This window comes from Neomonachus schauinslandi, chromosome 1 (genome assembly GCF_002201575.2).
Source record: "Neomonachus schauinslandi chromosome 1, ASM220157v2, whole genome shotgun sequence".
NCBI lineage: Eukaryota > Metazoa > Chordata > Mammalia > Carnivora > Phocidae > Neomonachus > Neomonachus schauinslandi.
In genome coordinates, this window is record NC_058403.1 from 6944837 (window position 1) to 6959500 (window position 14664).

General features: G+C 42.3%; 1 protein-coding gene across 1 annotated transcript in view; it reads left to right on the forward strand.

The window, feature by feature from the left end:
* Positions 1-6002: 6002 nt before the first annotated feature.
* Positions 6003-14664, forward strand: part of ERG (ETS transcription factor ERG) — a 104361-nt gene continuing 95699 nt past the window's right edge. The window contains exon 1 of the mRNA XM_021679179.2: positions 6003-6113. Coding sequence (XP_021534854.2) covers positions 6096-6113 — 18 coding nt within the window. The 5' untranslated portion in view covers positions 6003-6095. The remainder of the gene's footprint in view (positions 6114-14664) is intronic.

A 14664-nucleotide genomic window follows, 5' to 3' on the forward strand; every position in this document is an offset into this window, starting at 1 on the left:
AAGGATCTTGTAACATCTGAGTTTAGGCAAGGTGTAGGAAGACACCAGGATTGATTACACAGAAAACAAGTGCACTCAAAATTGACCTGTTAACTTGATGGGACTTGCATGGGGGAACATATCTAACCCTCTAGAATTATTGGGAAGTAGGATATTTTTTTATGGTTTAGAATTACTGGTAGTGGTGTAGAATAATTCTGTAGTTTCCATGGCTAAATCTCACCCAGAAAAGTGATGCCTTTAGTCATAGGTGCATATCTGTATAGTTTATCTTTGCTCCTTATCCAGGTATATTTCCTTAGGTTATACTGATGAACAGTATAAATTTTCCAAGAAAGTTTTCCGCATTATGAATGTTGGATTTTAATATGAATGGATAAAAATGAGACAACTACGTAGGATAATGATACCAATTCAAAAAGTGTCAAGTGAAGAATTAGTCATACCCATAGTCCCTCTAAGGGCCTTTTAAAGGGACACTTAGCACCCTCTAGTGACAACAGTTCAAGCAGTTGAAAGGAAAGTCCCTGCAAGGCTTCTGGTTTCTAGCTAGCAAGTAAACAAACCAGTGAAGTTCTTTGGCCGATAGGTGGTTGCTTCCTAAAATTCGTGAGGCAGGATTATTTTTGTGCCTGTAAGTAAAGGATAAAATAGCATCCACCAGGCAGATCCCAGCTTGTCTTCTGGCCTATCAATTGATAGAGAAAGAACATTTCCATTTGTTCCCCCAATACTGTAGTTTTTCCCAAAATATGGGCTGAGATTTGTGTTGAGATCCAATGAAGACGATGAATTAACCTACATTATAGTTCGAGTCAGTGCATTTAAACAGACTAAACACATTTCGGCAAGGCTTAGCTGGAAAAGGACTGGCCTGCTTCCATTTGAAGTGCACGCTTTACCCCCAAGAGGGAAAGAGCCTCCTCCACATCACTTTGCAGGGAAAGGACACAGTGCAGAGAGGGTAGGTACAATGCGCGGAGGGTAAATACAGGGGGTAGGCGCAGTGCCCGGAGGATACAGTGTAACCACAGCCACACACACTCGTGCACACACCTGCCTTCCAGTGTAGGCATACGACTCCCTTAAATCTTGCCTGCTTCAGGTTCTTGCAAATGCAAATGCATTATTTATGACAAACGTTCCATTCCTTGGCTTCATTTCTGATTCCATTTGTGATATAAATAAATTAGCAAATACGGAAACATAGTAAGTGATATACAAAGAAAGGCCACGTGAATCTGACTCAAAACAGACTTTATAAAAGCAGGGAGAGCAGTTGTCTAGTGCAGACGCCTCTGTGAATTTCCATTATGCGGGCGTGGGGGGGTGGTGGGGGACATTATCATGCAACTTCACTTTCTTTAAAAAGTAGTATGTAGTTTCTTTACAAAATAATTTATGAAATATCAAGACAAAAATAGAGGTTGATATCCAGTATCTTATAAGTCAGACTGACGCACGTAAAAACCTTAAAAGTCTAACTAGATCAGGGGCGCCTGGGTGGCTCAGCTGGTTAAGTGACTGCCTTCGGCTCAGGTCATGATCCTGGAGTCCAGGGATCGAGTCCCGCATCGGGCAGGGCAGGGAGTCTGCTTCTCCCTCTGACCCTCCTCCCTGTGATGCTGTCTCTCATTCTCTCTCTCTCAAATAAATAAATAAAATCTTTAAAAAAAAAAAGTCTAACTAGATCAAAATCTAAGTTAATTTAGACAGCTCAAGATAACTTCTCAGGGTGGCCAGGGGTGATTGCTGAGGAAGTACTTGGGACATAGTACTCAAGATCTGAGGGCAGAGGAGCAGGACTGCTAGGTGGGGGATGGCCCCAGGTCAGTTGTGTGTCCCCTCCAGTTTTGTGGCGTGGGTGCTAGACTGCCCTGTGGGTAGACCGTGCCTCATGGTGACCAGTGCAATCTGAAGACTGTGACAGCTCTGCTTATCTCTGCCCAGTTATATGGATGAAGACCTTGAGATGCATTTAATGGTTCGCACATTGTACATTGACTCATGATCACTGAAGTGGGAAATTTATAAGTTCCTTTAAATTATTGTGCAGAATAATTGTTCTTAGGGTTTTCTTTCTTTCTTTTTTTTTCTTTTCTTTATAGTCCCGAGTAATAAATGGACATATTTAGGGTTCCTAATACTGGTTTTAAGACTCCTGCATTTTTAGAGGCATAGGGAATTAGGTAAGAGCAAAGTTGTCAAAATTTGAGAATATATGCGATGCTTACGAAATTGCGTTCATTGAAATCATTGCTCCATTGGAGCCCATAGAACAGAACTGACGCACGCTTCAAAATTAAGGAAATTGCAAGTTGGTGTTGAGAAGTTGAGGATTTAGTATGTGATAACAATTTCCTCGGTTTAGATGAGTTCAAATCAACCAAGATGCTGAAGAATATATTAACCATTTCGAGAAGGTGTTGAAACAATAGTTATTCAAATTGTAATTGGATTATATCTTAATGTGTTGCTGGAGGGCATCACAGACACACACAGACACACACACAGACACACACACACAAAGTCTTCCCCAATGGAGTAAAACTGTGCTCACCAAGTATGCTTTGAATGGAAAAACGGTCCTTAACCGGCATATAATGAGTGACCTTGGTGGCCAAGAGCGCCTTATGCTGTGTATGTTCTCAGGCAAATCCTCCAATTGGCATAGACGGAAAAGTTCCACTGAGGGATGGAGTTTTCCATTGTGGGGGCAGCTCCAGATGCTGGATCCTTGTCTATAATCTCAGGCATGTCCCTGGCAAGAATCCTTGGGACATCCTTCTTGCAGGGCTTTCATGAATAATCCAAACATTATACATTCTAAGATTCATGTGTCATGTTAGGGACAATATAGAGCACTTTGTCCTATTGTTTGACCCTTAAAAAGTTTGCATTTCATGGGTTGCTTCCAGGCTCTGCAGTTTTATGTGGGCGGAATTTAAGTAAACAAACACAGACTTTCTGAATGCTAGGACACTCAGTGGCTGGACAGAGCCCTGTCATCCTTGCTAGTTCCTAGAGCTGGCCAGAGTGCCTGGCGTACAAAAGGCACTTTATTAATCCTGACTGGATGGGTTAATGTTGGGGAGATGACTGTGACAAGACACATGACTATCTTCTGGGTTTCGTCACTAAAGTTAATTTAAAAAAAAAGAACTACTCTCTTCTTGCTGTAGACATTTAAAAAGGAGCCCTGAGCTTTGGTACGCACACATAGAGCTTGACAAGTGTAGGTATTGCGAGCTGCGTGTTATACAGATAGTTATAAAAACACAGCACATTACATGTTACTCCTAGAACTTTTACATTAAAATTCAGTTTCTACTTACTGTAAATGTTTGGAAATCTCGATGAACCAAAGGAGGAGGAGGGAAAACAAATAAGAAAAGGAAGAGTCTCTACCATTAGTAACATAGTATATAGCCTCCTAGTGTTTCTGTCTTGCCTTTTTCCTTTTAGCAAACTGGGTCTGTGATATAATTCTCCTTTATCACCGGATTCTTAACTTACCAGGCTTAATATCATAACAGTTTCCCGTATTATTGAGTATTGATCTACGTAATTTTCCTGCAATATTTTCAATGATGATGAGCATCCCAATGTCTGGATGTTTAATACAGGGATCAATCATTCATGAGCAAACCTTCTTTTGTGTCTCCAGTTAAAATTATGGTTCATTATGTCTTTGCTGTGCTCATATACCACTTTTAGAACGATACTGCCTTCATCTAAAGGGTCTCAACTCTTGACCGTCCTCTGTGTATCCCACCCAGAGAAGTTAGTAACAGAACAAGGATGGGAATTGGTGGACTCTTTAGAAAATGGGAAGACATGGTTTTAAGACCAAAAATGATAGTGCCCCTTTTATCATGATAGTAAATGTATGGTTGATTTTACATTATATCCTTTTTTTTTTCATTTTCAAGATAGGAATAGGCTTATAAAGGGTTTTCGTAAAGTTGTGGGTAATGGGTCCATGATGGGTAAGTAAAAATAGAAATGCAGAACTTAGTCATGGGCTCTGATGTCCACAGACACGGGGAGGCCATACTAGTCCAGCGTGGTGTTTACTGTGTTCCGGGGAGGGTGGAGAAGGACCCGGTCTGTCCTGCAGGCTTATGACAGGATGGCCCCCAGGTGGTGCCTCTCTTCTGTATGGCCCCTGACATGAGTCTGTCTGGCTACCTGAAGGGTGTCTTCCCCCCAGGAGGAACGCTGAGCTTTGGTACGCACACATAGGAACCAGGAGATGAGGGTGAGGGAAGACCAGGCAGCACTTTCTCCCCAGGCTCATCCTGTTTCAGGCTGCTCTTTGGGGAAGCCATAGGAGCACAGCTCACTAGGGTACTGGGGTTAACATTTAAAGTTGATGCTTCTCGGGAGGGCAGAACCGAGGAATCCCGGTGGAGCCGAGAGCGTTTTTCTCAGCGCTCCTGAATCCTTGTGGAAGCCGCCCAGATAAAACAACTCAGTGCTTTGAAATGTTCAGGGAAACAAGATTTTATAATCAGCCTGCCATCTTGTTCATTGTTCAGAGATGAAAAGAGGGGAAATCAACATCCCCTCCAAGTGTAGATGCTGAGAACTTGAAGGTTCTGATTTTGACCCAGAACAGGATTTCTTTTATTTTCTCTTTTCCCTTTGTTGTCGTCCGTTGTTTCTTGGTTTGTCTCTTTCTCCCTCCTCCTCGTCCTTCTATCCTAACACAAGGGGGTGAGTCAGGGGACAATAGGAGATATGGCAACCCGGGCCAGTTTATAGAACTCGGACAGATGCTGGCCTGAAGTCTGAGTGAAATCCGTTCCCCGGCCCGTCCAACCCCTGGACCCGAGTGTTGCTGAATGACTCAGGCTTTGGTCTCTCCTGTTCTGCGGGGTCCCCTGTGGAGACCACACCTCTTCTCCAGTCGGTCCCACTTTCGTGTAGCGAGATTCAAAGCAAAACGTTGTTTCTTCCAGAGAACAAGTAATTTCCTGAAAATGAGTAATTAAAGGCCTGAAATCCTCTAAGGAATGTTCAGGCCTCCATTAGCTGTATTTCCTTTGAGTGGAAAGCAGACGTGGGGCCCTGAACTTGCAGCTGGGATTTTCAAACCCTTAACGAGGTCTTCACGTGGCATCTGTGCAGAGCCAAGCGTTCTCTCAGGGTCTGTGGTCTGCAACGTTGACTTTTGTCAGAGCGGGATCGGCTTGCCCACCCTATAAACCGTTTGTAGTATGATTTTAGTTATTTGGGTTTTATTTATTTGTTTATCTATTTACTTATTTATTTTTAGTTCTTTGGATTTTAAATCAATATTTAAACACGAGGATTTGACAGGGTTATTTCTCCCTTTATTTGCCTCGCTTACCTTATTGGTTCTCGAGTCTTGGTGTTTGCAGCTGGTTTCTTGTGGAACAAATAAAAATCACATGTATTTGGAAAGAGAAAATGAAACTCTTCTGGAAAACTCACATTTTAACTGCCGTTAAAAGTCCGCAAGCAAATGTATTATTATTCCATTAACGTGAAATAAGGTCTACCTGCAGAGTTTCCTTTTGGGAGAAAGGGACAGGGAGTGTGTGGGGAGGAGGCGCTCAAGTCCTGAGTCCCAGTCATGGGGCAGGTCCAGGGAGCCGGGGGGACCCCGAAGGCCCGACCCCCAGCTGTAGGGGGCCCTCCACGCCTCGTTCCGAGGTGCCTGTGGCCCGTGTGAAGCCATGCGGAGTCCCACCACATCTGCATCCTGCCCCGGGGCAGCGTGTCACACGGCGGCCCCACACCAAGTCACACCTGCTGTGGCAGTCCTTGTCCCAAGCAATTGATGCCTTTTTTTTTTAATTAAAAAAAAAAAATCTCCTGGCTGCATATCATCAAGAAAAACAACATTGTTTTCAGGGTCCCTTATCTCTCCACTCCCAAATATCCTGTTTCTTCGGGCTGGGCCACCAGGACCAATAGAAACCTCTTCCTGCCATTGGCTGACTTCATTTCCCAGACTTAGCACAATCTCATCCGCTCTAAACAACCTCATCAAAACTACTTTCTGGTCAGAGAGAAGCAATAATTATTATTAACATTTATTAACGATCAATAAACTTGATTGCATTATGGCCAGCACTATTAAGGTAAGGAAAGGGTTCCTTTTTGCTTGACAAAATCTTGTGCTTGTTACTCTTTTCTTTGGTTTCCTTTATCAAGGCAGATAAGTCAGGATTGGGCAACACCCCCACTGCCACAATAGAGGACAACAAGATTTCCTCTGCACTGCCTAGTAAATTTCCTTTTTCCTACTCCAACCATCCGCAAGGCTTAAAAACTTCAAACTCAGAAAAAAATTGGGGTTTCTAAATTCACTGTTGAGTGCTGTGGATGACTTTTGCAAAGGCTTTTTGGAGCTCGTCTGAATTTTCGTATTCTTTAACTATCCCTAGCGGTGCGTGGATGTGTGATCTGCTGGAAGGCAATGGACTCGGAGAGGTTGGAGGGCAGGGTCGGAGAAAAAGATGGGCTGGTAAATGTTGATCTTCTGGATGCTCTTGAATGACTCCTTAGCCTCAGGGGTGCCAGCCAGCCCCAGTGGAAACGAAGAGATACCTGGCGAGTGGCGGCTGGTCATGGGACACGAAAATGTTGACTTGGTTTTTGGATCCTTCATGCTGACAGTGGAGTGGTCTCATAACTCAAATGGTGGTAATTCGGTTTATTGGGTGACATAGTTATCTTTAATAAAATACTACTCCTCTGTGCGCTGTGAGTATACGTTCTTGCTCGTCATTGTTGGTTTGTGGGACTAGAAGAGCGGTGGCCGACCACTGCTCTGGGCTCTGGGGTATGTGGTCTGATGTGTTTTTCTTGCAAATGTCGCTAGTAGATAGCATAGAGAAATTAATGGGGAGGTGAATCCATGTGCCTGGGAACCTAAACCTGGCCTAATTCCTGTAAGCAAAGCCAGTCAGATGGTTAGTGCAAGACTGCGGCATGGAGTCTGTGAAGTGTGGGCTGCTGAAATATTTTCAAGGCCTCCCTGCCTTGGTGACATTTGTAGAAATGAGAAAAATCAGCAGCGAACACATAACTGAAAGGAAGAGAAAGAAAGCTCTAGTAGTTGCGTGTCTTTCGTTTTGTTGCATATAGGCGGGAGGCATTTGGTTGTATTTTCATCCAGGGTCTTGGTTAATTTGAAAGCTCATGAATATGGAAGTTTGCCCAGAATTGGGCCAAAGCATTTTCAAAGACCCTCTTTGGTTTGGCATCTGAAATGTCTGTATTAGAGGGTATGATGAATACCCACCATATGAACTGTGTCTTAAAAGCTTTGTTCAGTTTTTACTTCTCAAGGTGTGTTTTATTTTTCATGGACTGTTCAGTAATATATATGAAAAAATCATGTATCAAAGACTAACCTCATAGAGGTTTTTCTTTCTTTGGCTTCAAGGATTGGAATCTCCTGAAATGTAACTATCATGGGAAAGAATTTTAAAATTGGAGGTTTGATGTGCCCCTCTTTCAACTAGATGAGCAGAAATTATTTGATTTTATAATGCAAAATGCTACCCTTTTTATTCCCATTTTCACTCCTAATTGCATCCATGTTTCATAACAATTAAATCAAATATTCTTTGTGAATTTTGAATAGCTTGAGTGTAATTGTGTGTTTCCAAAAAAAAAAAAAAGTATATTGAAGGACACTGAAATAACAGCCTGTCCTTTAGAATGTGGGGTATGTTTTGTGAAACATACAAAATGTGTTATACTGTTTAATTCGAAGCATACATTTCTGGAGATATGAAGGTATTTTGAAGCTTGAATGTTTTGTGATTCCAGAATAAATTTTGGGTCATAGTTAACACTTGTCCAGGATACTATGCTTGCTTTAACATTTGATGGCACTGGTTATATGTATATTGTATATATCTCAGGTGAACTTTAAAATGACTTTAAGTAGATTCTTTTTAATCCTCTGTTCAAATAAAATAGCCCCTCTTTATAGGTAACTTCCTTTAAAACATGTTCTGTTGGGCTTCCTGGGTAAGGTAATGAGATGATTTTACAGACTTGTTTACAGAGTAGAAAAAGGCGGCCCGAGTCTGTTGACAGCAGTTTTAATTATGTGAGTGCAAAGCTCAAATTAGCATAAGGAAAATTAAGGCTGTCTGTTGGAATTAGGAAACAGTCTGTCGTACAGGCAATTTCTAGTCTCAAACACACTCTATTCTTTTGTTGTTGTTGTTGTTGTTTCAGTAAATAAATCAATTAGTCGATTAAGCATTAGATACACTTAATTTGGTACTCCCCATTGGAGTGGTCTTTTTTTATTTTTGCATTAATATTTATAAGACCTTGTGAGGCACTATGAAAAGTTAGATGTTTTTATCCCGTCTTTGTGACTCTCGTCATCATTTTCTCTTGGTGTTTGGAACTGGGAATAGAAAGTTTCCATTGGAAGAAGTAAAGGAATTTTGGGGGCTTATCTGAGAGTGCCCATTTATCTCTAAGTGTCCATGGATTTTAGGATCAGATTATAAGAGTTCTCATAAAAACATGTAAGCATCAAGGGTGATGTCCCCATAGGTAATTCATGGATCAGTTTTGGTATTTCCATCTGCTTTTGCCATTTCCACCATCTGACAAAACTGAAGGGTGCTTAACACCCCGTTTCCTTCCTTCTGCACGGGAACAGCATGGTGTTGCTTCCAGACTCCAAGGAGCTGGTTGTTAGCCTTGGAACTTTGGTTGTGCTTCGGTTAGGACTTTTAATCCAATCTCCCAGAAACTTCCCTGACCCTTTCATTACGCCCTGGGTCACTTGGCAAGTCTAATGAAGTCTATGATCCCGTCTCAGGATAAATGCTTTTAAATGCATATAATGTGATACTTAGAATGATAAAGCAAGCAAATTCTGTCCAAGTACAGTTCAACTCTTGGACTCCTCTGATGGCCCGTGAACCCCACATTACAATCCCTGATCCTAGGGTTTCAAGATCCTTAGTCTTTAGAATGGGAATGTGGGGATTTTCCGATATCACGGAGATCTGACATTGAAGGACAAGGAGAGGGCAGTGCCAGTGAAAGCATCTTAGGAAACAGACAGGATGTGGAAAGTTACAAGGCTCCATGAGGGAGCACACTATTACTGTTTCATTTAGTTGTTTAAAGAAGTTACTTTGATTTAACAGATGTTGGAGGGTTTGATGATGATTGAAACATGGTGTTAATTTAAAAACATATTGCTTATTTTATATGTTTCATGCTTTGCACATAGCAGGACTCTGAATATTTGCCATCATGCATGAAGGGAAAGTTAGTAAAAAGCTCAGGTTTATATGAAGAAAGTTCATCTCCCAGGGGTTTGGTGGATATGGTTAATGAGTTGAATGGCTCTAGGCATGAGATTTTTCATCAGCGCATTGGCTTATGTGGAATGAGAATTGTTTCAACCCTCCTTACTTGGGGGGGGGAGCTCAGTGACAGTGGAAGGAATGTCAAATATAAATGTCGTGTGCTCAGAGCAGGCCCCGATCTTCTGTCCTTGCCTGAAAGTGGAAGTCCAGGCCATTACCTTAAAGTGCTTGCTGCTTGCATTCGTGGGCAGTTCCCCGATACAATTTGGCCCCCGTGGATGCAGCACATGTCTCCCCAGCTCCCTGAGTGTGTGTGCACCTGTCCACTTGGGGCACTGACTCAGTGACCGTGGAGAGGAGAACAGGGAACAGTGAAATTTTTGGATTCTTTGCCATTAAACACTCTGACGTAGGATTGTTCTGCACTCAGAGAATGTTCTGAAAGCCTGAATCATTTCTGAATTATCTACATTTTCTTTGAAGTGATTATCTCATTATTATCGTTATTTAGCAAAATAGAACTTTATTAAAAAAATCTCTACACACACATACTTATACTTATTTAGGTTTCTTGAAAAAGCATACCTAAAAATAAAATAAATAAAACAACCATTGCTGACGCCTTCAGGAAAATATTACTTCTGTGTTTAGAACTTTGGAGTAAGATTCCCTGTGTAGAAGTGTTGACCCACAGCAGAAAACTCCACTGTGGCATCCCAGTAATTTGGCAGATCTACTGATTTAATGGCTGATGCAGAAGAAACTCGCCATGCAGGAGGCCGTGGGAAAGCCAGGACTGTGAGTTTCTCTGAAGTCTAAGATCTTCCGAGAAGAGTGACAGAGACAGTGTCCAGGCCCTTCTAGTGTTTGGTGGAACACTGTGCTCTGGCAGGATCTTCGGGGCTAGGAAACACCTCAGATGCCACAGGACCCACCTCCTCCTTTTGTTCCAACGGGATGGAGGATAGCTGTTGTCTGCCCTGGGGATTCTGTCGCACGGCCCCTGGGACTTAATTTCTTACATCAGGTTGGCCGCTACAGACACACCTGCATTTGGATCCCGGCTAGTCAGGTGACCCTGTGTGACTTCACCTGACCTCAGTTTCCTTACCTGTAAAATGGGATTCTAATGGCTATCCTGTTCTGTGTTGGTATGAGTTGAAGTCTATGGAGCCTCCGTCCCATATGTGCTCCATACACGGCAGATACCATTGGACCATCTCAGTTGATTGAGCCTTTCCTTATCCTGCTTCGGTTTTGAAGCCCAGAGCCACACAGAACTCTGTTCCAGTGCTTTCAAAAAGAACAGGGTCACTTCTACGTGTCAGTACCGTGGTCTCCCACCGAGGGCAGGCCACACCTGGGTCTGGGAGGCACCAAGCTAGGAGAAGTCAGGAGGAGGAGGAGCTTATGGGGGTCCTTGGGTTAGCGTGCCCCAGGGCAAGTACCAAACACACAGGCAGGTAGAGCATGCAGGGGGTCACTGAAGGTGTGGCTGGTCAGAGGGTTGGCTTAGCTCTGCTCTGAGGGCAGAGGCTCTTTGCTGTTTTGCTGAAGGAGGGCAGAGGTCTGCAGGGCATCTTGCTCCTGATTTAGGGCACAAATAGGAATATTGGAATATCTCCACTGTTCTGTTTTCTCATTAATTTTGAAAAATACATCTTGCTGTTTTGCACAAACTATAGTAATAAAACTTTCTCACTGTAGAGAAAACGAAAAAAAAAAAATCATTACAAAATCAATATAAATTGCTCCTGATCCCAACCAGCCAGAGAAAATTACATTTGGTGTGTGTTTTCCTACTGTATGTTTCTCTCTGTCCTTTTATCCACCTGACTATCCATCCAGGTTTTCTCAGTTAACGTTGTTTTAGATGAATTTCCCCTTGCCACTAAACATTTTCCATAAGCAGAATTTTTAGGCTTCATTATATCCCATCTAAAATAAGTTGTTATCATTTATATAACCAATATTCTATTACAGCAAATAACATTGCTTTCAATTTTTCGGTATTTACATTGCAATATATTCTCTATCTATTTTTTTGAAATTCACTTTATTACTACTAGTGCTTACAAAAGGAATTGTTGGGCCAATGGGCATACGTATTTTTAAAGTCATATTTTTAACTGGCAATTTAAATATTTGCCAATTTAAAAAAAAAAATTGCCACTTGACTCTTAAGAAAGATTGTACCCGTTCCCGCCTCTAGCCACGGAGGAGGCCAGTTGCATGCACTCAACACAACTGTGCACATTTTACCCTCTGAATCTTCGCCATTCTGACAGGCAAAACCGGCATCTCACTTTTATTTGTGTTTCCTTACTTATAGTCTTTCATTACTTTTTTTTTTTTTTGCTGTGAACCTATTTCAACCGGTGGCCACCGTGACCTCTGGATCTATTTCTTATTCATGCCTTCATTCTGTTTGATCAAACTTATTTCCCACACATTCCCCTTATTGAACTTGGCTGAGGCATGTTTTCTAAAGTTTAAGATCATTCTTCATTCTGTCTGTTCTCTTACGCTTCATTGTCTCTTGTCAGCACATACTCCCAGCTCTGTTTGTGTTTTTGAGTGTGAATACTCTGTGAGTACTTCACGTATACGGACCTGTGCGAGCCTTGGAACTCGTTCTTACTGACAGCCCGCCCACCTCTTTTTTTGTCCTCAACAGCGACTGGCAAAGGATAAGGGGTTCAATGAGTATTTGTTAAAATTAAAAAAATTTTTTTGTTAGTTTTTTTAAAAATTAAAATCCTTTGACGTCATAAAGAGAAAATTAAGATGTCAGAGTAATTAATCATTATTGTAGGTTTTAAATGAAAGTTGTATTTCTTTAGAGATATTTCTCCTAGTTAAATAAAAACTAATTACATAGAATTGAATTGGTGTTTAAAAGAGCTTTAGAGAAATGTTTTTAAGAGGTAGCTGTTGTATCTTGAATTCCTAATCCAAATTAACATTATCCTCATAACTGCATAAAGAAAGGCCAGGGTCTGTGCTAGGCATTCACATTATCTCCTGTGATAGTCATGCCCCCAGATGGTGTTGCTTTTTGTACACACAAGGGTAGAGGATTAGAGAGGCTGAGGAACTTGCTCGGGTAACACGAATCCATTTGTCTCCCCTCAGTTTATCATCCTATGATCTCTTTCTCCTGCTCTTTGCCCTCACCTCAAATATTAAATGGCTGTGTAGAAGACTGATGTATCAAATGACATAGTGATACATGAATGTGAAGTAACTGAATAATGAAAATTATTATAACTGGCTAATTTTGTTGCTACTCTTGTGTGAAAAACTCCATAGGCAACAATTATTCTACTTTTGGTGACTAATCAAGATAAAATGCCAGAAAATTCGAGACCTAAAACTCCAGCACCCATCTGTATTTGCTTGGTGACACGAATTCTTTCCCATATTTGGCAATATCCAAGGGGCAGTGGTTCCAGGTTCCAAATCAGCTGCTGATTTAAATTTCCTCATCCCAAGTGTCCACTTCCTTGCTCTCGCCTTGGCATCAGCAACAAAAACGCAGCCCTGTTTTCCATCAGGCCTTACAAGTCTTTGAGCGGGGTGCTCGTGGGATTCAACGCTGGGAAGAACGGTAACCTTCTGTTGTGCACAGATAAGTGTTGAGACACATAGAAAAGAAATGCCAAGGCCAAGCAGAATTATTTATTTTTAAAGCCACATCATAATCCAGTCATAACATGGACATCAGGGCTGTTACTTCCCATGCTTTTGTCCAAGACAATGCATGTCAAGTTCTGGAGAACGTAGTCAAGAATGTTTATAACGTAATCAGGCAAAGAACCCGCGCTCTTGAATTTCACAGAGCCACTTTTAAATCATTCCACCTTGGTGACTGAACACCTCTCTTCCCCTTATAAAATTACAGAAGAGCAGATTGATTTTTTTTTTTTTTTTATGGATGCAGAGTCTGTCCTGAAGAGAAAACTCCCCCTGCTCTCGTATGCACGTTCCCCCCAGGGCTGGTAGCAAGTGCATCATCCCGTCCCCTTTGGGTCCCACTGGGCCTTTTACTGAGTTTTATTTTTCAGACTTAACCGTAGGCATGGGATGCTCACCTCTGAGGAAGAGGAAGCTGTTGAAACAACACTTCAGAATTTGTCAATACAATTAGTTTGTGTCTCAATTTGAGGTAGATTTCCCAAGACGTTGCTCCAAGTTAAAAAAGAAAAAAAAAAGTGTGTGTGGTTTAATATTGCGAAGCACTCCTTGGATCTGTGTTGAATGTGTGTATTCCCTGATATTCCAAAGAGCTACAGAAAGCTGAAGGTGAAATAGAGCACCTGCAGCCTGTGTTTATCTCGTGCCCGGGGGACACTGATACCCTCCGTGTCTTCACAGCATCCTTAAAATAGCCTCTGTGGGGAAAGGATTGGTCTTATCTTGCTTTCAGGGGAAGGGAGGGGAGGAGGGAAAGGGCTAGCCTGGGAGACAGACGGTGGCTGGAGCTTGATGCTGTGGGAGCCGGCAGGTGAATTCACCTCTCCTGGGCCTTTGCACCTTCTTGGGGAAGATGGAAATGGTCTTCCTGGCCTTTCACCCTTGACAAGTACTTAACCTCACAATATCTGGGTTTTTCCATCTGTGAGAGGGGAATAATAATAGTCCCTACCTCCCAGGATCCTGGTGAGATTAACTGAAAGTTACTGAGTGCATACGAAGTACTTAATAAACGTTAGCTAATTTTACTATTCACGCGAGTCAAATAAATTTTTCTTCTAGGACTAAAATCAGGAAATCCACAAAAGCTTTTTGTTTTTCTCTTTTCATTTTCTGCAACAGTTTGTGAATTGAGGTTTTTTTTTTTTTTTTTCCAAGTAGCCAGTGTTCCTCTAATATGTTCTTTTTCCTTTATTATGAAGTAAAAACTCTTACAGACAGCGAGTTCTCCGTTACTCACAGCTCTTTATCTGCCCTGGAGGTGACTTGCAGCTGAGTCTATGCGCAGCCGCTTTGGGAGAAGACACTTGGGGCTTTGTCACTCCCTGCTTCTCTCCGTACTTCTCACCTCCAGGCTCCTTCCCTCCTCTTTCTCCCTCTTGGCGATAGCTCACAACCCAGTGGAGGGCTCAAAACCATAAGGGACAACAGTAATGAGGAGGAAGGACCCTTCTGACCCTTGAGGATGCTCACATCACATTTCACATCACGTTGGGTGTCCCAGATTCTCTGCGGCCTCTCTCCTCCCAGGGACCTGGGACGAGGCAGGCTCTTCAGTCTGGGAGAAAGACGTACCGGGAAGACTGGACTCAGTGCCTGGTAAATGTCATCAAAACCCCTAGCCACACGTCGGCTTTCG